At 35.1% G+C, this 24,009-nt stretch overlaps 2 protein-coding genes and 1 long non-coding RNA gene across 3 annotated transcripts; all 3 read left to right on the forward strand.

Moving 5' to 3' along the window:
* The first annotated feature begins 675 nt into the window (after positions 1–675).
* LOC111795999 (NAC domain-containing protein 12) lies at positions 676–2,448 on the forward strand. Its single transcript, XM_023678671.2, has 3 exons — positions 676–1,168; positions 1,257–1,525; positions 1,622–2,448. Exons 1-3 carry the CDS (start codon positions 982–984, stop codon positions 2,315–2,317), a joined length of 1,152 nt encoding a protein of 383 aa, XP_023534439.2. The 5' UTR covers positions 676–981; the 3' UTR covers positions 2,318–2,448.
* An 11,790-nt stretch (positions 2,449–14,238) lies between these two features.
* LOC111795982 (putative lysophospholipase BODYGUARD 3) lies at positions 14,239–16,542 on the forward strand. Its single transcript, XM_023678648.2, has 4 exons — positions 14,239–15,120; positions 15,195–15,523; positions 15,597–15,799; positions 15,966–16,542. Exons 1-4 carry the CDS (start codon positions 14,553–14,555, stop codon positions 16,288–16,290), a joined length of 1,425 nt encoding a protein of 474 aa, XP_023534416.2. The 5' UTR covers positions 14,239–14,552; the 3' UTR covers positions 16,291–16,542.
* A 4,965-nt stretch (positions 16,543–21,507) lies between these two features.
* Positions 21,508–23,663, forward strand: LOC111796053 (uncharacterized). The gene is made up of 2 exons (XR_002815275.2): positions 21,508–21,912; positions 23,236–23,663. It is a non-coding gene; the product is annotated as an uncharacterized LOC111796053 (long non-coding RNA).
* Positions 23,664–24,009: the final 346 nt, after the last annotated feature.

Genomic DNA, 24,009 nt, shown 5'->3' on the forward strand with positions numbered 1-24,009 from the left:
GGATAGAGAATACAATTTGTAAAGACTCAAGCTCATAATCTGGATTCGACACCTATTGTCCCCGACCTTCCTCTACATCCCCTACGACATGGTCACATTACCTACTCCTTGCTTCATAAGAGTGAAGACTATTCTCATAAGTCAACACAAGTCCTTCCAAGATGTTTTATTCTCGCTCATATACATCTTTAGAAATTTTCTAAGAGGTTATCCAACACAAAATTACTCCAAGTAAAACACATTTAACTATTTTTCTTTTATTTTGACATGACGTTATTAATTTAAATTAGGATAAAATGTCGTGGAGAATCTTACTTTTTAATTTTTCCAAAAAAAAAAAAAAAAAACAGAGAGAGAAATAAATAATTGAAGTTAGTGAAAGAGAGGTAGAAATAAAAAAAAATAAAAAAAATAAAAAAAAAAAAGAAAAATGAAAAGGAGGAATGCAATAATAGTTAGGAAAAAAAGAGAAGAGAAGAAAAGAAAAGGAAAAATAAAACCCTAAGTTTAAGGTGTTAATTTTGGTTGGAGACATGGGTGTGATAGCTCAGTGGCTCCGACCCCATCATCCCTCCCTTTGCCTCCTTTGCCTCCTTTTGTGTTTGAAGGTGGTGGTTGTTTTAAGGTGTTGCTTTCATATACATTATAAGGTCCAATGGTTGTTTTTTAACCCTTCTACTGTTCTTCACACCACCCACAAATTCAAACCCTTTTATTCTAATTTCAATTCTAATTCATATACATGGGTTTTGTCTATAATTTACTTTCCTCAATACCCTTTTCATCAATTTCAGTACCTTACTTTCATTCATTCATTCATTCTCTCTCTTCCATTATAAATTATGATTCCTTCATTGCACTTTACGCTCAACTTTGCTCTTCAAACCCCACTCTCTCTCTTTTTCTCTTACTCAAACTAAAACAACATCTTCACAGACACACACCGAGACAGACACAGAGACAGAGAGCTTGTTTCATTTCATGGCGGAACAGGACGTGACTCTCTCCCTCAATGGCCACTCCCAGGTTCCTCCCGGCTTCCGTTTCCATCCCACCGAAGAGGAGCTTCTCCATTATTACCTCAGGAAGAAAGTTGGGTTTCAAAAGATTGACCTTGATGTCATTCCTGATGTTGATCTTAACAAGCTCGAGCCTTGGGATATTCAAGGTAGCTTTCTTTTATTTCTTCTTTTACTTCTTCTTCCTCTCATTCTCCCTTGGGGATTTTCTTTATTTTTCTTTCTTTGCCTTTGTAGAAAAATGCAAGATTGGATCCACCCCACAAAATGATTGGTACTTCTTTAGCCACAAGGATAAGAAGTATCCGACCGGAACGCGCACCAATCGCGCCACGGCTGCTGGATTTTGGAAGGCCACTGGTCGAGATAAGATTATCTACACCGGATCCAGAAGAATTGGATTGAGAAAAACTTTAGTCTTTTACAAAGGACGAGCCCCTCATGGCCAAAAGTCTGATTGGATCATGCATGAATATCGCCTTGATGATAGTGACCGTGACAATAATGTAAGTTACGCCTCGAGTAAATTCACTCTCAATTCGAAAAATAGGTTTGTTAGCGTCTGTTAACTTATCTACTCGTGATCTTTCTGGGTTTTTAAGATATGCAATTCGATCGGAGAAGCACAATTGGCCGAAGATGGGTGGGTCGTATGTCGGGTTTTCAAAAAGAAGAACTACCACAAGAGCATAGATAGTCCAAAGACTTCCCCAACCTCCATGGATTCCGAGGTTCATTTACAAAACTCAAACAACGAGGAAGGCGTGTTGGATCAAATACTTCAATACATGGGAAGAACATGCAAGCTAGAAATGGAGTCATTTTCCAACTTCAACAACAACAACAACAACATCCAATCTTCAAGATTAATACTCAGCCCAAAGAACAACAACACAGAACGAACAATTGACAAATCATTCATGCATCTCCCAAGGCTAGACAGCCCCACAACAATTCCTTCAATAATCCCCCTCCACCAACTCGAAACATTCGACCACAACATCATCTTCAACCACGAATTGCTTCCAGAAACAACCGACCCATCGCCCGAGCCCGTCCGTGGCAGCCCCGTGGTGAAGCTCAACAACTGGGTGGCCTTCGACCGACTTGTCGCCTCACAATTGAACGGCCACGAAGAACGAACAATTGAAGACGATGAAGATGAACAACAACAACATCATCATGATATGCAAGTATCTAGTAGAGGATTGGGATATGGGCATGAGAATGATATCTGGGGTTTCACCAAGTCCTCGTCTCCTTCATCATTAGACCCACTATCTCATTTGTCGGTTTAGTAGAGGCACTCTCGAATACAACGGTCCAAATATATATATCATACTTCAACAACATCATCATCATCATCATCTCATCTTTGTACTCTCTTCTTCTTCCATATATATACTTCTTTTAACTAGCTTACTATATATATATATATATGTATTTGTAATAAATTTTAGTCTATGTTCTTCCCTCACAAATTTGATTCTTATAAATTTAAAGTTTATGTGGGTTTTATAAATTTGATTAAATAAATTTAATGGTTAAGAGATTAGTAGTTTTATGATTCAAATTGGGAGAGGTTGTTTGTTAAAGCTTCAATGGCGGTGGTTTTAACATAATTATTGAGATAAAATTTTGAAGATAATTGGGATTGAGGAATTATTAAGGGAAAAAAATGGAGTCTGGTAGCTGTCTGAAGTGAGTCAATGGGAGAAATGATTGGGGAAAGCTAATGGTCCAAAGCCGATTAATTCGTAACTAAATTGAAGAGTTTGACAGATCAATCAAGCCCTTGCGTTGACTTTAATGTCCTCATAGTGGGTCCAGCTTTCGGATACCGACAAACGAGGACCTGACCTGGCGTCATTTCATTCGACATGTGTCATTCCAGTGTTTTGTACAGTTGGCGACAAAGTGTGCAGCGCTGGGCTCCACGGAAGGCGCCTACCAGAAAAAAAAAAAAAAGAAAAAGAAAAAAAGTTGGTTTTGTTTTGTTTTTCTTTTTTCTTTTTTCTTATTTTCTTTCTGTCAAAATAATAATAATAATAATAAAAGGCGATTGCCTTTTCGGAAATAAAATAAGATGAGAAACAAAACTAATTGTGAAAAATAAAATAAAATAATTTTTTATTTTTTATTTTTTATTTTTATTGTTGTAGCGTGCTTGAAAGTTATTGATTGGGAAAAAGGAATAATAATAATAATAATAATAATAATAATAATAATAATGAAATGTGGTTTTCACCGCCCTAATTTTTCATCTCATCTAGATTTCTAAATTTTTGCAACATTAATTTTAACCCCACACCTTTTGTCCCTACTTTTTATTGCAACTCTTTTACTTTAAACATTTAATTTTAGTTTTAAATATAACACTTTGAGACTGAATCCTTTTCATCATAAACTGGGTTATAAAATAATTTAAAGTAATTATTAATTAAGTATTCCCAACGAAATTATAGGAATGACGGTTCACCAAATAGTGGAATGCTAAGATTTCTAACAAATACAAGTTCTTCCAACATGTTTTTGTTCTTACCCACATGCATGTTTCGAAAATTTCTAAGAGGTCATCCAACATATAATTGTTCAAAGTAAAACATGCATAATCATAAAGTTCTTATGATTGAGCTATCGAAAAAGAATGTACATCTTCCATTTCCTTTAAGTCTTTCTTAGTCATACTATCCTCAGGATTGGTTTCATTCGGATGTTGTCTCAGTTCATTCATGTACCTCTTTTTTACTTGAGTGTCATATGGAGTCTTGGTTTCAAACCATTTTTTTTTTTATATACGTTTGATAGAATCCTTACCAAATAATATTATCCTATATATTTGAATATTTGAAATTCGTTAAAATATCTGTTTTAGAATATATTATGTATTTAAATCTCATTCCATTTTAAAATTTATTTAATATATAATATATTAATTATTGGAAGAAAGCAAGATTTGCGGGATTTGCAAAGGAATGAATTCCATTTGAAGCCATATGGGACAGCTCCAACAGAGAGACAATTTAACTAACGCCCACAAAAACATCCTCTTCTGCAACGTTCTTTCTTCAAATATAATAATTCTCCTACCCCCATTCATTAATTATATGTGTGTATGTCATTAAGCAACTCTAATTACATCATATTTATTGCTCACGTGGCATCACTACATTTTTAATTCTGGACTAAAGTTATAATTGTAAGATGGGTATGTCACATGTGTATCATAATTTGAAATAATATACATATATGTCACATCATTCATTATTACATTAATTTTATATTTTCATTATTCACACAACAAATATTATAACTCCTCTTTCTAGACACTAAAAAATATGATCACATGTGCAAGCATGCGGTTCTCTTTTCTTTCTTTATTTCCTTTTTACATTAATCTATTCATTAAGAACGTACATATATAAAATTTTAATGGTTAGAAACGAGGTCTAGTTTTGTTAGTTTAAAAAGAATTGTATTGTGTGAATTAAAATTGAAGTTGGGGTGGTGTAAGATTGTTTAGGGTTTTTGGTTAGAGGGTGCACATGGCTTGGTGGGGCTCTTATCCCTTACTACTTATGTGTTTATGACCATATATGGCATCATTTGGTAACTGATACTTTCCCACTATCTTGGGTTGTCTCGTACAAATTCATGTTTTATGTCCCACACCAACACAAACTCTTTGCGTATCTCATCCATTAGTGGTAGCTACTTCTAGTTAACGAGGTAGTTGTTGCAAAGTATTGGATACTCAATGTTTGGAAGTGGTTCTATCTCATACACCTAATTCCACTATGCTTTTGTTGAAGTGGTAGTTGACACCCAAGGATAATACTGAGAATGATTGGCCTAAGCTACCTTTTTATACCATATTCAAACCCTAAATCAATCTAACTAACCTCAACTAGTGAAGGGAAGGTGTAACCGTCCAAACCCACTGTTGACGGATCGCTAGTAAATAGTCTTTCTTGAATTTTTCTTTCTAGATTTCTGTTTAAGGTTTTAAAATGTGTCTATTAGGGGGAGGTTTCTACCCTCTCTTGAGGCACAACATCCTTGCTTGCACACTTCGTTTCCCTCTCCAACCGATGTCCTCATTCCCCTCTCCAACACTTTGTTCTCCTACTCCAACTAATGTTTGTGTTCCCTTCTCCAACCAATGTCTCCCATTTCGTTCTCCTATTCAACTGATATCTTCGTTCCCCTCTATAACCAACGTCCTACCGGACTTCCCCTCAAGGTTTTAAAATGTGCATTAGGGAGAGATTTCCACACTCTTGAGACACAACATCCTCACTAAGGACTTTCTCTCAAAATTTTAAAACGTGCCTACTACGAAGAGGTTTCTACACTCTTGTAAAAAAATGTTTTGTTTTCCAATCCAACGTACGTGAGATATGATATAGTACAAGATCACTTTCCATCTTTCTAACTTTAAATTCTATCCACTCAAAACATGATGATCTTAGTTCAAAATTTATATCATCAATCCTCATTTCATACCATTTAGGAAAAACAATTAATTTATACATTCAATGTTGCAATTGCTACGCTCTTATTTTTTAAAATCAATATAAAAATCTGTGTAAACTCCCAAGTAATTTGAATAAGTTAGCTCGAGATATATAAACTAAAAATTAAGAATTATTGAAGAAGTTGAAGAGAGAAAAAGAAAAATAGTTAAGAAATGGCATATAGTATATATATGTGTGTGTGAGAGTGGTCCTTAAAGATTATGATTTTGGTTCACATGGTGATGAGGATTAAGGAATAGATAAGTGATGAAGGAGCTAATCACGGCAAAAAGCTTAGCATATCAGATCCTCATCTTTTGTTTTCCGATCTTATACAAACCAAACTTATTAATATTATGTTAATGCAATAATTAATTACAACCCTTTAATTACCACAACAATGGCGTTTTCATCTCTACAATAAAATTAAAAAAAAAAAAAGAAAAAAAAAAGGGAAATTGTTTGAATGAGAGAATTGAGAGAGGGTTATGAGTTTTACCGACTGGGCCCACACCCTAAACCAATTTAATTAATAATAGGATCACACATCTATTTCAATGCTTTATAAAGCTTTAGGGCTTTGATAAACATAGCTTAACAAACATGTCTACCTCATATTTCACAATTATTTTTCCCTTAAAATCTTTTATTGCCCCTAAACTTTGACTTAAACAATCTTCATTGCCCATTCTAATTATTTGTAAACTACCACAACTCTTACGCCAATTTTGGTTAGGTATCACCGTGATGCTGACAATGATATTAGACGGTTACAAATGGTATTAGAGTCAAACATCAAACCGTGTGCCAGTGAGGATGTTAGGCCCCAAGGGAGTGGACTGTGAGATCTTACCTCAGTTGGGAAGGAGAATGAAACATTTTTTTACAAGGGTTTAGAAACTTTTTCCTAATAGACTCGTTTTAAAACTGAGGCTAACGATAATACGTAACGGGCCACAACATTCGTTAGCAGTAGGTTTGGGCTATTACAAAACTCTTCTAAGATTAATTAAAAAAATGATCCAACAACACATAGATCAATTATCTCAATGATTTTGATGAGGTTGGTTGAAGTTAGAACATTAATTGGGAAACTAACATTAAAAGTTGGTTTGAGGTGTTGCTGCTTCCCAATTGCATATTATTTTGTGTCAAAAAAGAGAGAGAACATAGAGAAGAGAATTTGCTAAATTTGAAGGAAATTTTAGGTGAAAGAGTCTGAATCATGAGGCCAAAGGTTACATCCAAAGCACTCCCATTCAGCCACCATACCCACACCAAACCATGCAAAATTTCAATGCATTCAAACTCTTTCCCATACAAACACACGCTTTTTGTGCCCCAATTTCAATCCAAATGCAAATTTTTGAAAGTGAAGTTCTATGAGTACATATTGTCTACTTTGGCCCGTTACGTATCGTTCTTAGCTTCATGGTTTTAAAATGAGTCCGTCTGCTCGTGAGAGGTCTCCACACCCTCTTTAAAGAATGTTTCGTTCTACTCTTTAACTAATATAGAATCTTAAAATATAAAATTATTAAACAATTAGCACAAATCCCTAACCATTGTGAACAAAATTTATTGTAATAAAGATTGGTTTAATATCTCTTCCGATATTTGTTTTAGTTTTTGATAATGTTCTTGTCTTTGTTTTTCAGTTCTAGAAACGTTTATATAATTGGTTAGATTTAAACCCCCAACCTTAAATGGTACTAATAAATGTATAGTTATGTTGGTAGGTTATTTTACAATGGTACGAATAAATGTTTATATGGTCTAATATAGTCCGTTTACACTACTAACTCGTTACAAATAGACAATTTTAAACATATAAAAGGAAAAAAAAGAAGGTTTAGATGCACTTTTTTTGTTTTTGGTAAAACTATAATTTGGAGCAAAGGACTTTAATTGTTGAATGCATGTTATTAATTGAATCTTTTTTAAATTTGCTAATTAATTGACTAATTATCAATAATTGATTAGTATTATTATATACTTTATTGTAAAAGTGGTTTAATGATTGACATTTCTGTCTTCTAAAAGTAAGTTCGGTTGCAGCAAGCTAATTTGATGTTGATAAGGATGTTGTTGTATATATTGTTTTTTCTTTTTTTAAATCAACTTTTAGAATTTCTTAAACTACTTTTCTTAATGGGCCGATGATAAAGTCAGCCCAAATTCTAATAGATCCATCCTCTGAGTTGGGCTTGGGGTCCGTGGATTATTGGATTTTGGGCAGCCCATCAAGTACCTTCCTCTTGTCAAAACTCTTGGAGACTCTCGGAAATTCAATTAAAAAGAAGTTGCATCTAGAAATGGGAGACTCAACTTCGAGTCCAACGTGTCCTAACAGCGTCATGCTTGTCTAAGGTGTGTTGTATGTGGCAGCGTGTCGAATGTCTCGGTTATGCTTGTCCAAAATGTGTTGTCCATGACTGCATGTCCGTTCCAAAATCTGTTTACTTGCTTGCATGTGAGATAGATCTTTACTATTCTTGTTGTGTTAGGATGAGCATATATAAACATTACCAAAATCATGTCTACACCCGTCAAGACTAAAATAACCCAAAATGTGCTATAGAAAATGAGACTAGTTGTCAATTCTTCTCACCATAGCTGTTCTGGTTCTTATTCACTTTTAGCCTATAACATTATATTTTTTTAAAATTATTTTCAACTATTTTTTGTTCATATTTTGTAAAACATTTATCTCAAACGTGACTCGAGACTAGAACATACGCCATGTCCATAAAATCTGAATTTCACATAACTGACTTGTTCACTAGGTTAGAACGAGTGTCACTCAATCTATGTCCCTCTATTGCAACAGTATGATTGTGACACCTAGCGTCACAGTGACATGACTAGTTAACGGCCTAGTTGGATTGTTGAGAATTATTGAAGTTTCACATGGTATGGAGCATATTTAAATTTCAATATAAAAAAAAATGGATATAACTCATTTGGTCAAAGTATTAATATAAATTAAAAGATAATACGTTGGAATTCCAAAATTGTGAGCTTTTAAAATTCTAAAAAAATCCAATGGGCATGTGAGGAAGTCTTGAAAAAGATGCACGAAGAAGATGCTGAAATTTAATTTATTTATTTTTAATGAAATATAACAATTCCTAAAAATAAATCAACCAATTATTTCATTAGAGAGTGAAAAGAAAAAAATGTGAAGAAAAGACGAACTAAATTAGGTAATAATGAGGTTGTTGGATCCGACAGTCCCTTTTGGTTTCAGTAAAACTTAAAGCTGAGCCATCTGACACTCCAATTTGGCATCTGAATCTCTACTTTTCAATCCCTCCGCCGTCCGTACCTTCCACCGCCGGGAAATGTGGTGGTGGTGGTTCCGAACACGGTTTTTACTTCTGCAAGCTTCATTTGTAGTCTCTCTTCACGCAAAGCCTGAGCCAACCTCAGCATGTTGCGCTCCTCTTGAATCTCCTTGTGGGGTTGATGAGATGAAATGTGTGTAGCAAGCTCATGACACACTCCTTCCATGCCTTTCCTTTGCTTCCTCTCTTCATTCAGCTCCTTCGCCAGCCTCTTCGCCAAAGACTCGACCTTTGGGTTTGGAGCTCCAGGATGTGGTTGAGCGCAAGGTGAAGCTCCGAATCCATTCTCCTTTTGAATGGATTGGTGTTGGTGGTGGAGGATTTATGAGGAGGAGTGTTAATATAAAATGGGTTTTCATAAAGTTTCCATCTTGGGGAAGTATCGTTGTTCATCATCATCATCTCTTCCTCCATGTCTTCACCTCTTTCTTCTTCTTCTTTAATGGTACTTTGTTTACTTTCTTATTCTTCTTCTTGTTTTGCGAAGAAAGAAGGTAATGGGTTGTAATGGTAGCTCCATTGGCTCCATGTCACATGCACCTCTTCCTTATTAATTTCACAATGCTCGAACATCTTTTTTCTCTCTCTTAATAATTTTTTAATAATTTTATACACATATACCTACCTCGTCTGTATAAATATAAAGAATAGAAGAGAAAAAAATGTAAGAAGAAATATTGGGTTGGATGATTTCTGAAAGTACATATTCAAACCACCTTAGTTTACTTATAACCATTTATTATATATATAACTATGTAGTGTAATTCTATTAATTTTTTTAATATAAATAGTCGACCATTTTAAAATAGACCGGGCAACAAAGTTATGGTGAGAATGCTTGCTAATTCTAAAATTGAAGATTTGATAGTAGAGGACTTAGGATTTTAATTATTCAAATTTAATTTTTATAGTATGAATCCACATATTTTCTTATTTATTGGCAACCAACGAAGTCTATTTTTACTATTGTGAGCATCTAAACTTCAAAAACTACTCTGAAGACCACGGTCGCATGATAATTCTAGTGACATCGGCTAGTTAGCAACTACAACAACCATCAATGGTAACAACCCCGCCAACCATACTACTATAGTGACCCGTGTTTGGTATTTTAAGTACAAATTTGAATTTAGTGCATAGTGACAAGTGTTTTATTTGTTTTTTTTTTTTTTTTAGCAAGCTTTGGAATAAAGTTTTGAGATTGAAAAAAAAAAAAAGTAAACTTGGGAAGAAAAATGGGGTTGGGCTAGCCATTGTTTATATAACTTGAGATGGGCCTCGAACGTAATTGGGCTTTTGACTTTATGTAATGGGTGACTAGAAACATAGCAAGGACTCAAAGGGATAAGAGATTCATTTTTCCTTTCATTGCTTCCATCTAAATGTAATGCTCCACCTCAAGTTTTGGATAATGATTCCTCATCTAATTATGCATACCAATTATAATGACTTGTCTTTCTAATAGCTTTACTAGAGACATTACTACATAAAGGTCATTCTAGCGTGTATATAGTAATTAATGACTCTTGTAAAGGTATTAGGAAGTTTGCTCATTATTACCATGTGTTTAAACACAAACCAAGACAAAAAGGTAGTGAACATGTGACATCCAATTCAAATGTAAGAGAAATACGGGAATGAATTGAAATCAAGTTTAAACGAGAGAGATTTAAAAAAAAAAAAAAAAAATAGACTACTATTTATAAGAACTTGTGTTGCATTGATTTAAAGAGCCGGACGACTTGAGAAGAATGCATGTTGGAAGCTGACATAAACACAATAAAGAGGCGCATGTGAGGTTGGCCCTAAGGATATAAAGAGAGAGCCTCAAGCATTGGCTAACTACTAACCAACACCCACCCAGCTTTGCAGAGGCACACGTTGTTGAACCCCACCGCCCCTTTTATGTGCTTTTGACCAAGCCCTCCCCTCGTATTTTGCGAACAAAATGGCCGCGTGAAAGTACCTCAAAATTGGCCTTTAACTGTTCTCTAAATGACTTATAGACTACTCTAAGCTTGAACATTGAATGCCGGACTCCTATTGCAAGAACACCATTCCATGCATGCATGCAAGCTGCCGGCGATGCCAAATCCAAATCCAAATCCAAATCCAAAGTCAAAGGGTTTAATTTGGATAAATAAATGAAACCCAGCTACTCCATCACTGTGTTTGATCTTTTGTTTAATTGGATGGTGGTTAGAGGTTTAACCAGAGGAAAGTTGGTGACAGTGAAGAGAATTTATGGCGGAAGAGAAAAAAGTATGGTCATTTATTGAATAAGAGCAGTAGCTGAATAAGTCAACCACAAGAAGGGTATGACCTCGTTTCCTCTTTAATGAACGTCTTGCTCTTGTCACCTGCCACGTTCCTCCAGTTGACTATTTAAATCATCATCATTCTACCATCCTTTGACTCTCCTTTGACTTTTTTTTTTTCCTCTTTATCAACAATCCCGAGGTTTTACTTGAGGAGCTCCGTCAACAACATTGGAATCTCCGAAATTGTTTCATATTACACAAACAATAATTTATTATTAAAAAGAGTAGTTCACATTATCTCTATTGGTACGAGTTGTTTTGGAGGAACAAAAAAACAAAACAAAATCACTAGAACTTATCCTGAATATGAACAATCTTGATTTCTAAAGCATAATTTAATGGTCAAAAATAATTTTAGTCTTTTTTTTTTTTATAACATATTTGATTTTTTTTTTTTTTTTTTTTTTTTAAATTGTGCTTGTTTTTTTTTTTTTTTTTTTTTTTTTTTTTTTGACAAATAGTATTAATTGTGCACGACCTTCGTCTTTGGAGATTCACTCGCCTCCTTACAAGATGGACTTCAAGCCCTCTGGTAGTCGGTTTCACGGATGGTTCACCAACGGTCAAACTGTAACAGCCCAAGCCCACCGCTAGTAGATATTGTCCGCTTTACGTATAACCATCAGCCTCACAGTTTTAAAACGCGTCTTTTAGGAAGAGATTTCCACATTTTTATAAGAAATGTCTCGTTCCTCTCTTCAGCCGATGTGGGATCTCACGATAATCAATTGAGGTTGGACTGTTACACAAACTACATTAGATATTAACATTAACAGTAATCTTCTATAATAATTGAATTCGTGTGCTACCATTCAAACTTAATGAGTGTGACAGTGAACAGGCGAGATATGAGTATGTTATTATGTCCATTTCAAGAGTTGCTATAAAACAAAAACGTGTTGGTTTAAAAAAGCATTTGAATCCCAACTACCGGCAAGCACACACCCTCCACCACGAAACCCCAAGTCCATAAGCTAGCTAGCTAACCAGCCATACATAAAAAAGATGTCAATAATCTTTTGTTTGGTGAGAGAGTTTATCGTTAGTGCCAATTTTTGGACAAAGGTCTCGGCATTCATAATTTAACAATAGAAACTACAATTATTTGATTTTTGCTGATAGTAAATCAAGTTGATATTATAAACCTACAAGTTTATAATCTACAAGTTTAGGGCAGGTGAAGTGGTTGATCAATTGAATAGAGTTTGATCCAAAGATCATGTTCGTCTTCATGAAGATCATTCTCAATTAGGTTCCAAACCCCACTTGGATCTTATTTTGGGGTAAAATATTGTTATGTTTTGAATCCGATTCTAAAAAGTTGAATGAGATGTTATTTTTAGACGCTATGATTTGAATTCAATTTCATTTTACTCATTTTAGATTGGTTTAAATGTTTATAGAAGTCCATATAATTGGGTTAACTCCCATAAATGTTTTTGCATTACTTATAGTTCATTGGATTTAATACAAAAAAGGGAAATCAATTCACTTTTAATATGAGTTTTAAGGCTAAATTGAATGACTATAAAACCCTAGCTGCATTAGAATTTTAACTTTAGCCAAAATAAAGAAATTTGAGTAGGTTGGGTAGAAAATGCTAGCTAGGGGTGTCTTTATTACACATTTTACAAAGTCCCAATCCAAAAACTCACCCTTATGGGGCTATACACATAGGGTTCACATACATATCCTCACCAAACCTTTGGGGATATAGATAGGAAATCAAATTAAATGAAGTTCTTATTGCACTCTAACCATATTATAAAGATAATAGGTTGTAGCCCCACACCCAGAATGATAAGATGTGACCCTCAAGTAGCAAGCCACGTGAAGTGTTTTATCTCATACTACTTTTTTGATACATGTCAAGATAGACAAGTGACATGATGCGATCGAAGAGAACGGTGCATTATTCAACACATTCACACTAAGAAGAGTGTGCATTAAAGTGAAGTTGAGGCATAAGCAAGATTGAAGAGAACGAGGTAAGTTTGAAGAGGGTTGGAGTTTCAATATGAGTTTCAGCATGCGACTCTAGAGTTAAATTCATCTAATATGAAAGATGAAAGCTAAAAAAAAAATTAGAAATGCCTCAAATGTACTATGTGGGAGGCATGATGTCAGCTCTCCACCACCCTAAGTCTTGTGACTTAAGTGGGCTACCACGTGGCACATACGTATGTCATAGTGTGAGCGAGTGACGTGAGACGAGCGTCATAGACGACTTCCTTTGAAATTGATCTATCAATGACAGTGTAAGACGACATAGGTGTGGATGTGTACAGGATGTCTCGATGAGATGAGCGACACATGGGTTCAATTCCAGTAGACATGTTTGAGCAAGCCAAGATGGTTACGTTGTTCCGAGACATAGGATGACTTCAAGATGCATATGCTATGTTGTTGGGAATTAAAATGATGACTAAGATGCAACATTGCACATGGGAGACGAATACCTAGCATTTATCAGCCTACCGAGATGGTCTAAGCCATTAGACGTTGAAGAACTTGGTAACCTAAGTACATCTAAGAGAATCTGTTAACATTCAGAAAACAAGAAGTAGAGATTATTAAAGATTACATGACTAATTAGGGGGGAGAGGGGGGGGAAAGCTTAAGTGAGTACCGACCTTGAACTTTGTTTGTTATTAAGGTATTAAAGAAGTTGACACTTACCAGTTAGGACGGTGTTGAAGAGGAGATGTAAGAGAGTGGAAAAGGTCATGTGGTGTATGCAGCTCGCATTCAATACCAGAGGTTTGGGAGATTAAATTTTATTCAATTCACTAACGTTCATTATTGCTTCTGACTTTAAGCAAATTCCATGAGCTGTAACCCTCCCATAACCACAAGAAATAAATTAAACAACACCTTTCTTTTTCTTTTAGATTCATTCTCTGCCTTTAGATTGTGAGTGGCATAGATAATGAGAGAATTTGTAAGGTTGAATGAACAATTTTTGATACCCCGACTTGAATATTGTTAATACTAATAGTATCATATTCATTGTTTCATTATATAAAGGGGAGGGTAAGAAAAAGAGAAAAAACTTGTAGCAATGGCTATATGATATCCATTTGGGGAGGAGAAATTGCTTGCACTCTTCTCACGGCCCAAAGGGGGAGTTCAACCACCACCTACCCTCTTTTTTCTTTGCCCAACTCATAGCGTTAAATGAAACATTCAATTCATTATTTTCATCACCTCTCTGCAACACTCTCTGACTATTCATATCTCCTCCAATTTTAAGAGATACCCAAAAACCAAGTCAAAAAATGAAACAAATGAAGCAATTACAGAGAGAAAGGTAGCTCCTTTTTATATCTCCAAAAGGGTGTTCTCAAAATGGTGGCATCCTCATCTTCAATGGCCATATCAGCCAAATGGGTGTTGATTACAATCGCCCGTTTCTCAAATGAAGCTCTCAGCTTTTTTCTCTTCTCGCTTCTCGATGTCATTGACGTTTTGTTGTGTTTTGTGTACAAAGTGGCTGATTTCTTCTATGAGTCTGAATGGAAGCCTTGTTATTGTTCTTCTCACGATCAAGAGGCCATTTCAAGTGGCGATGGGAATAAGATTTTGGTGTCGGAAAAGGGCTTGTCATTGTCCACTAAGCTTAAGCTGGAGGAAGTTTCTGATACTCTGTATACTCGTCCTTCTTTGCTCTCGGACCTATCTAAGGTTACTGTCAATGAGCTCCGGCGGCTCAAGGTTAAGCCTTTTGTCATTGGCTCGACGGCGAACGCGGCGGTGAGATCGACGTTTACTGTGAACTCCACCATTGTTGATATGCTTCAAGAGAAGATCAATGGCGGACAGAGTCCTAGGTGGTCGGAATGTAATTGCAAACTCTGTTCTTGTTGGGCTTCTTCCTCTAAACAATCTCTCTTTGTGCGTTCTCAAGGACCCAAAGGTAATTCATCACTCTACTACACATTGAAAGATATACAACGGTTGAAATTTAACTAAAAAACGGTTGATTTTCAGATCACCCACATGAAGACGTATTGTTCATCCATGGCTTCATTTCTTCCTCTGCTTTTTGGACGGAGACCCTCTTCCCTCACTTCTCGGCGTCAGCCAAATCGGCATACAGGCTCCTCGCCGTCGATTTGCTAGGGTTTGGTCGAAGCCCAAAGCCAGCCAATTCACTCTACACATTGAAGGAGCATGTGGACATGATCGAATCCTCTGTTCTTGAGACCCACAAGGTCAAGTCTTTCCACATCGTTGCTCATTCACTCGGCTGCATTTTGGCCTTGGCTTTAGCCGTTAAGCATCCTGGGTCAGTCAAGTCGCTAACGCTGCTCGCACCGGTACGTTTGTAACCATTTTGTTTGTTCTTTTTTTCAATTCATATCAATGGAAACTCATATAAATGGATTGCAGCCGTACTATCCGGTGCCAAAAGGGGAGGAGGAGGCGAGCCAATACGTGATGCGGAAGGTGGCGCCACGGCGGGTGTGGCCGCCGATAGCGCTGGGGGCGTCGATTGCTTGCTGGTATGAGCATATCTCAAGGACGGTGTGCCTACTGATATGCAAGAACCATCGCTTTTGGGAGTTTCTAACCAAACTAATCACCAGAAACAGGTATTTTCTTACCAAACCTCATACCTTGAGAGTAATTTAATTGGATGATCTATAATTATCTTAAATGATTTTTTTTTTTTTTTTTTTTTCAATTGAGAGCTCAAAAAATAATAATAATAATGCATTTATTGGAAGGAAACGTAATGCATTTTTATTTGATTTTCAGGATAGAGTCGTTTTTAGTTGAAGGATTTTTCGCCCACACGCACAACGCGGCGTGGCATACACTGCATAACGTGATATGCGGCACGGGTGGGAAGATGGAAAGGTATTTGGACATAATCCGAGAGACGGTGAAGTGCGAAGTGAACATATTCCACGGCGGCGACGATGACGTGGTTCCAGTGGAGTGCAGCTACAACCTGAAGGCGCGTGTTCCTAGAGCGCGTGTGAACGTGGTGCAAAACAAAGACCACATCACGATCGTCATGGGAAGACGAAAGGCTTTTGCTAGAGAGCTTGAGGGAATTTGGCGCAACTCAAATGCTTAATATTTAAATAAATTAAGCAAAAAAAATATATATATATATATAAATATATATTATTGCTATTATTCGTATATTTTAATCGTAAATTAAAAATATAAATAACCTAAAAAGCAGGTTTAGAAAAGTCCGTATTTTGTGGGCCCCAAAGCCGTGTGGACGTTTTTGAAATACCCCATAACATAGGGTGTACTTCGAATTTCATATTTTGCTAATTCAGTATAAATAAATATAAATCTATACTATTATCTTTTTTTATTCTTTTTTTGTTGATTAAATTATGTCAAAATATATTAAGTCTTTAACTTTCTCTACCATGCTCGGGATCATGTTATTTACTAAAATCAACGTGTTATTTTAGCATGTATTCTTCTCGTTTATATTCATTTTAAGAAATTTTTACAAAGATCACTAAACATGTAATTGTTCTTAATTTGAGGATAACAATAATTAGATTAAAGAAAGTATCTTATATGAATAGTAGTTCATCTTCATTATGTTGATCATGATCACTCTCGTTCACGTGATCTTGATTCATTCATATATTTCACATATTTTTTTAGTCCATTTGAAAATATTCGCATTTTTTTAAAATTATGAATTAAATTGATTTTTTTTTTTTTTTTTTTTTTTTTTGTAAAATCATTGTCGACCATTCGAACATCAAATAAATATCAATAATTTCTAAAAGCAGCATTAATTTTTAGCTTGAGGGTCATGTCACGTACATATATACACACATAATTATTGAAAATCTTCATGTCCTACCTTCATAATTATTGGCAAACTTATCTAACAACATTAATTTTTATAAAATCTTATGTAAATAATCAGATTTCGTATCTAGATTTGTCATTTAATGAACTCAATATTCTCCTCTTGCCTTGACCACGTGCATCTACCCGAGTAAAAAATATGAGATTCAAATTTGAAATATCACTAATTTAGAATTATGACTTTTTTTTTTTTTTAATTGAAAATCATTATTTTATACCTTTTTTTATTCTCCATTCATAATTAATTGGATGGTACTTTTTCAAATATTGTATATAACATGTTATCTTAACTTAGTTAGATAAATAACATCTTCAAATGTGGAACAAATAAGTTGTGACTCTCAACATAGTGGCTTAGGTATTAAACAAATAGTGTAATTTGTTGGATGTTTCTAGAAAATGGGTCGAGTCTCAATTAAGAAGAAGTTGTTTTAAAAGTTTTAGAGAAGAAGACGCGAGAGTAAGCTCTATAATGTAATTTATTCAAGGGGAGTATGGTTAAAGTTGCACATTGACTAGTTATGAAAAAAGTTTATGCTCAAATTAGACAATATCATACTAACATGGAGATTCATTGTTCCTAACATAGATTTAGAGTGTTGGTTGTAGAAAGGAGAAAGGAGGAGACGTTATGAGTAGAAGGAAGCACGCGATGAAATAATATGGTAGGTTGCAGAAAGGAGAAATCATAAATTTGTTCTTGAATTGCATTTAATAATTTTAGGGAAATTTCATTTGTACAAAGTTTGGATTGGTCAAACACGTTAATTACCAATTCTTGGCCTGCTCTACATTCCACAACTAACTCTTGACTTTAAATCTTAAAACAAACGGTTTTGGTCGTTGGCTAACCTCCAGAATTATTTCTCCTTCTATCTCTTCCGCGGAAGAAACCCCAAATGGGCTAGGGCTAAGCCCACTCGTCTAAGCCACCCTAATGAAGGCCCAACTAAAAAAGGATGAAGCAGACTGGGGCTCAACAATCCAAGGCCAGGTCTAAGCCCACCAGGCTAGCCAGTCACTAGGTCAAGCCGACAGGCCGAGTTCAATAATGGATCAAACAGACCAATAGGAAAGGGAAATACAAAAAACCCCCCATGTCAAACATAGTATATGCTTGTGCTAATACAAATGATAGTATCACATGTATCATTCTCAAATCCGACGTTGGTCAACATTTTTTATAACAGTATGGAAATCTCTCCCTACTAGATTCGTTTTAAAACCGTGAGGTTGACGGCGATACATAATAGGCCAAAGTGGCCAATATTGTCTAGTGGTGGGCTTGGACTAATACAAATAGTATCAGAGCCAGACATCAAGTGGTATGCCAACAAGGACGTTGGCTCTAAGAGGATGGATTGTGAGATTACACATCGGTTAGAAAAGGAAACAAAACATTTCTTATAAGGATATGAAAACCTTTTCCTAATAAACGGGTCTGCCTCTACGTGTAACGGACAATAACGAATGATATCTGTTAGTGGTAGGGTGATGGCTTGGATTGTTAACATTGATTAGATGTTAAAATAAAGGGACAAAAGATTATGGTCAACTATGACATTGAGGTGAGGTATGAACTCAGCTTTTGAATAGGTCAAAGATATTTGCCAAAATTCATGGTTTAAAGTGGTTGAAATTGCATAAATGTTGACTAAGCAAAAGATAAAAGGGAATCATTTCTTAACCATTTAACTTATACTCAAAAGTCTTTACAATTTAACCTCGAGAAGGCTAAAAGCTAAGAGGAAACGAAGTTCGATATCTGGTAGAAAGCATTGTGTTTGTAAAGGGAGATGTGAAGAATACAAGAAACCAAACATAAACAAACATTGTTTTAGATTGTCAAGAATCTTTGTCGTGTATTACCAATTAAAAACCTACGCTTTGGTAGGTGTGTGCTGGAATTTGATGTTCATAAAATGATTATACAAATATAAAACACAGGTTTTGGTTTCCCTTTAATTTCTCTTTTCAACTACTCTGCCACTATATCATTTTTTATCGAATGAACCTAATAATGATTCCATAGTATTTAGGTTGCGGAGATGTTGTAACAATTCAAATCTCCAGCTAGTCGAAGTTGTCATGTTTAGGTTTTTTTCTTTCAGGGTTCTCCTCAAAATTTTAAAAATGTGTATGAGAGAGGTTTCCATACATTTATAAACAATGTTTCGATTGACTAAAAAGAATAAAAAGAATAATAGCGGAGTTACAAAATTCTCCTTTTAATTTCACCAAAAACATCAATTTAAACATGTTTTTTCAGTGATTCAATTATACAAACTCTTTGTTTAATCATAAGAACTCCAAAAATTAAACATATTTGGCATGGAGTCATCCTAAACTCTTGAAATGTGATTTAAAAGGATGATTTACACTCTTAGAAGTAGTTCAAGAAAAATTAAGTAACATCGTAATGTTAGAGGGATGCAGACGAACGTCAAGACCATCTAGATTTCAAATTCAGATTTGTACAGTGAGCATGGACCATACACACAAAAAAAAAAAAAAAAACATGTGCATGGAATGCAAGCTTTTAGAAAAGTTGGCCATTGGGTCCATAAATTCTATAATACTAAAAAGAAAAGTAGAAAGACAAAGGTTTGGAGTCATTAAGGACACAAGGATTAGGTCAATGGAGGGGTGAGGTTGATGTGTTTTTCAGTGTGAAAGTGCTGAAAATTTTCTTACAAAATTTCTCCAAACTTTTATGGTCAAAAGCACAAATAGTTATGGGTAATTGGAGGTCTCAATATCAACTTTTTATGCACATTTTGGCACATAAAATTACTAAATGTTGCTTTGATTAATCTTGTTTGACTCATTTTTTAATCGAAGAAAAACGAGGGAAAAAAGGTCATTAATTATTATTTATAGTTATTATTGTAATTTAGTTGACTTTAATTAAAATTGGATTAAAAAACATAAAGCACTAATTAACTTTTATTAATTGAGTCGTTTCAAAAAGAAAAAAAACAACATTGATGACTTGATGGAATGGTAGCTAATTAATGATTGACATGCCTCAACCAATATCATGTTAACTTTTTCATTTTATTTATTTCAATATTAGTAATAGGGAAAAAAAACAACAATTTTGTAGCCCTATTTTTTTTTTTTAATCTTAAAAAATATTCATTTTGTTTCTTACTTGAGTTAGAATAATGTATATGAATGAGAGATTGGAGCCTATGTTCTAGAGTTGATCCATCCTCTATCAAATGTGCTACATTAAACGTCAATGTTTGTTATTGTAGGGTCAACTTTTATTTTGGTGGCTCGATCATATGAATTCCACGGTTAAAACATGTTTTGCTTGGAGCAGTTCTTAGGTGACCTCCTAACAATTTTCCAAGGATACATGTGATTGAGGATAAAACATGTTGAAATGACGTGTGTTGGTTTGTGGGGATAGTTTTATGTAACAGCCCAAAACGCACCGTTAGCAAATATTGTTCTCCTTAGGCTTTTCCTTTCGAGCCTCAGCGTCATCACTGACACACCATCCAATATCTAAGTCCGATACCATTTTGAAAGGAATGGACACCGGACACCCAGCAAGAATGTTGAGCCTCAAAATGAAAAGCTGAAAAATTGACGATAGATTTGAGCTGTTTTATTTTCATTTTTTGAAGCAATAAGTACATAACATGAAGAAATCGCATATTGAATCTAAATGTTAGATATGAGTGGTTAATAAAATACAAAAGAATAGGCGGTGATAGAAATAGGATAGGAAGTAAAGGTCCTGTGAGAAATTGTGGATTGAAAAGGAAAAGATATGTATGGAAAGGTGGGGAATTTGATAAAGTAGAGAAGAAAAAATAAAAGACAGAAAGAAACAGTAAAAGAAAAGGGAAATGAAATGAAATGAAATGAAATGAAGTTATGTATGGAGATGAGAGACATGGTGGTGTGGGTGGAACAACACACAACACTCAGCTGAACAACTGTTGTCTGAATCTCGAATCCCCCGCTGTAAACGTAGAAAACAAAAAATAACCCATTGAACAAGGATTTACCTTTTTCATGAAAAAAAAACTCTTTTCACACTTACCCCAAAGTTCTTACACTTTCCTCAACCAAAACCTTCTTTTGTTTCTTTGTTTCTTTGTTTCTTTGTTTCTTTGTTTCTTTGTTTCTTAGATTTGGTTGTGTTCTTTCATACCATAAAAAGGGTGTTGGATTTGGTCCACCAATCCCTTCACCAAAAATTGGGTTTTCTTCTTCCGTATATCGTCATTTTCCATGCCCATCATAGGGTTTATTACAAGGGGTTGGTTGGGAGATTTTGTGTTTAGGGTTGGATGATGATGTGTGATTAGGTCATGATGATTCTTTTTTTTTTTTTTTTTTTTTTTTTTTGAAGTTGTTACGAATAAAAGCAAGAGAGAGAGAGAGGGGAATTGGGATTGTATATATAGATTGGATTGGATTGGATTGGATTGGATAATTAATTTGAGTGATGGGTTTTGTTTATGGACCCCAAAAAAACCCGGTTTTTATTTTGTAGCTAACCCATTTGTCCTTTTCTCTATCCTTTTCCCCCATTTCAATCTTTCATCTTCTCCCTCACGCATTCCTCACATTTCCCATTTATCTCTTTCCTCCCTCTCTCTCTTTTTCTCTCAAATGGAAGCTCTCAACAAGAAGAAGAAGAAGAAGCAATTTTGTTTGAGGGGCATGTTGTCTGGCTCGAGGCCACTTTTCTGAATCCAAAATGAGATCTCATATAAGTGTCGTCGGACCAGGCTTCATTCCCCCCACAAATTTTGCTTCAATCTAAACTTGATGTTCGTCATGGGGGGGGTTTTGATTCTGTTCTTGTTCTCCTCATCTGGATCTACAGGTAAAATAAAAAATCTGGTGGTGTTTTGTTTGTTGTAAAAAACAAAAAAGTTTTATTGTTTTGGAGAAAAATAGGAAGAAAAGAAATGATTTGGATTTAGATTCGATTTGGGGCAGGAGCAGATTGGGGTAATGATGGTTTTATTTTGACTCTCTTTTCTGACGAAAGAGTGAAAGGATGATGATTACATTTACAATTTCTTTTGTTGCTGTTGTTGTTGGGTTTCTCTTTCATGGATTAGGGGTGTGTGAGAGAAAAAGATGTAAACTTCTTCATCATCATTCTCCTAATTTTTTCTTTCTACAATCATCATCATGCCTTTTAGAATCTTCTTTGTCTCTTTCCATTTCATTCATTAGGGTTTCTTTCTGTTCTTATGTTCTTGTAATGTAATGGTTTTAGATTTGTATTGTAAGTTTCTAGATCCATCTTCATACACCGCTTTCTATTGCTTTTCATATGATGCCCCTTTCATTCTCAGAATTGCAGTAATCCTGTTCATTCAAAGGGTGTAGCATATGCTTCAACTTATGCAAATCATTCACTCTTTTTAGATCCCTCTCAAAGGAGATGAGTTTGCAATATCTCTTGAATTGCATTTTACCTTATCAAACTATCAACAATCTCACTAAACTCTCAATTTAATTACATTACATCTCGTTGTTTATATGTGTTAGAAATAACATACCTTTGACTCTCTTCCAACAATCCTTCCCTCGAACAAAATATACTATAGAGCCTCCCCAAGGCCTATGGAGCCCTTGAACAGCCTCTCTCACACCTTTCCTCGAGTCTCAAACAAAATACACAATTTGTTCGACACTTTAAGATTCTATTGATATGGTTAAGTTAAGGGTATGACTTTTATACCATGTTAGAAATCACGAATCTCTACAATGGTATGATATTGTTCGGGAGAGGCTTCATTCTTGATGTTTATATTGTGAGAATGGTTTAAACAAAGAAAATGAAGAGAGAGAGAGAGAGAAAAAAAAAAAAAGGAGGGTGATGGGTGGGAAGAGTGTGTGTGACATGGGGAAGAGGGAGTGGTGTGGGTCTGATTGTGTCATCAATTTTTGAAACTGAGACATATGCTTCACATAAATGCTTGTAATTATTGTCTCTTTCTCTTTCTCTTTCTCTGTGAAATCTGAATCATTTGTGTTAAATGAGAGAAGTCAACATCACCAATTACTCACCATGCATAACTCAACCACCTACAACTGTGATGTGTTCTTGTTTTTGGCTCACTTTTTGAGAAGCTTTTTTTTGTTTTGAAAAAAGACTATCAATTTTAGTACATATTAACTTGATTAGACACAGGGTGGGAAGATTTGTGTTTGCTGAGAGGAATGTTTTTGGATTGAGCAATGCAAGGTGGTTTTGACTTGCACATGTTTATGTAACAATACATGAGCAGCGTCTCCAACAACCCCAACCTCACAAGCCTCTTGGCTCACTCTTTCTTGGCTATGGACGTTTACAACCTGGTGCTCAGGGTCATCTTTTCGTCCCCGCACTGTTTCGGCCTCCATCGCCGTCAATGATTTCGAGTTTTCGATCGACATGTTCACACTGGGACGGTGTGCTGCCAGAGCAGCTTCTGAATCCTCCCTCCCTTCCAGCCCTGGGTTCTTGGGCTTCGTCTCGTGATTGAACTTCTTGTTCTCGTTGGTCGTATATGGGAGATAAGAGTGAACTTCAATTTACGCATGAGCTTTGACGAATAATAAAGTTACATGTTTAATTAATTACATTGATTTGAATAAACATTGATTTGAATGGTAGGGAGAGTTACATATTAATTAACTTTTCAAATTTATCTTTATAAACCAAAAATTAAAAGACTTTTAAGAGACCTAATAGTTATAAAATCTAAAGTTCGGTAATAATAGCTAAATTGCAATTACACATTAAAAACGCTAATTAATATGTAATTTTGCATGGCTTCCCGATGCTTTTATTTGATTGTTAGTTCAATTGTGTATAATTTGTCGAATATTTATTTAGATTTAAGGTTCATACAATTGAAACAAAAATACTCATATTTTATCATATTTGTGATAGTCACAAACATTTATTAGTCATTTGGTTCGC

Source organism: Cucurbita pepo, chromosome 5 (assembly GCF_057944985.1).
Source record: "Cucurbita pepo subsp. pepo isolate OVF chromosome 5, ASM5794498v1, whole genome shotgun sequence".
NCBI classification, from domain to species: Eukaryota; Viridiplantae; Streptophyta; class Magnoliopsida; order Cucurbitales; family Cucurbitaceae; genus Cucurbita; species Cucurbita pepo.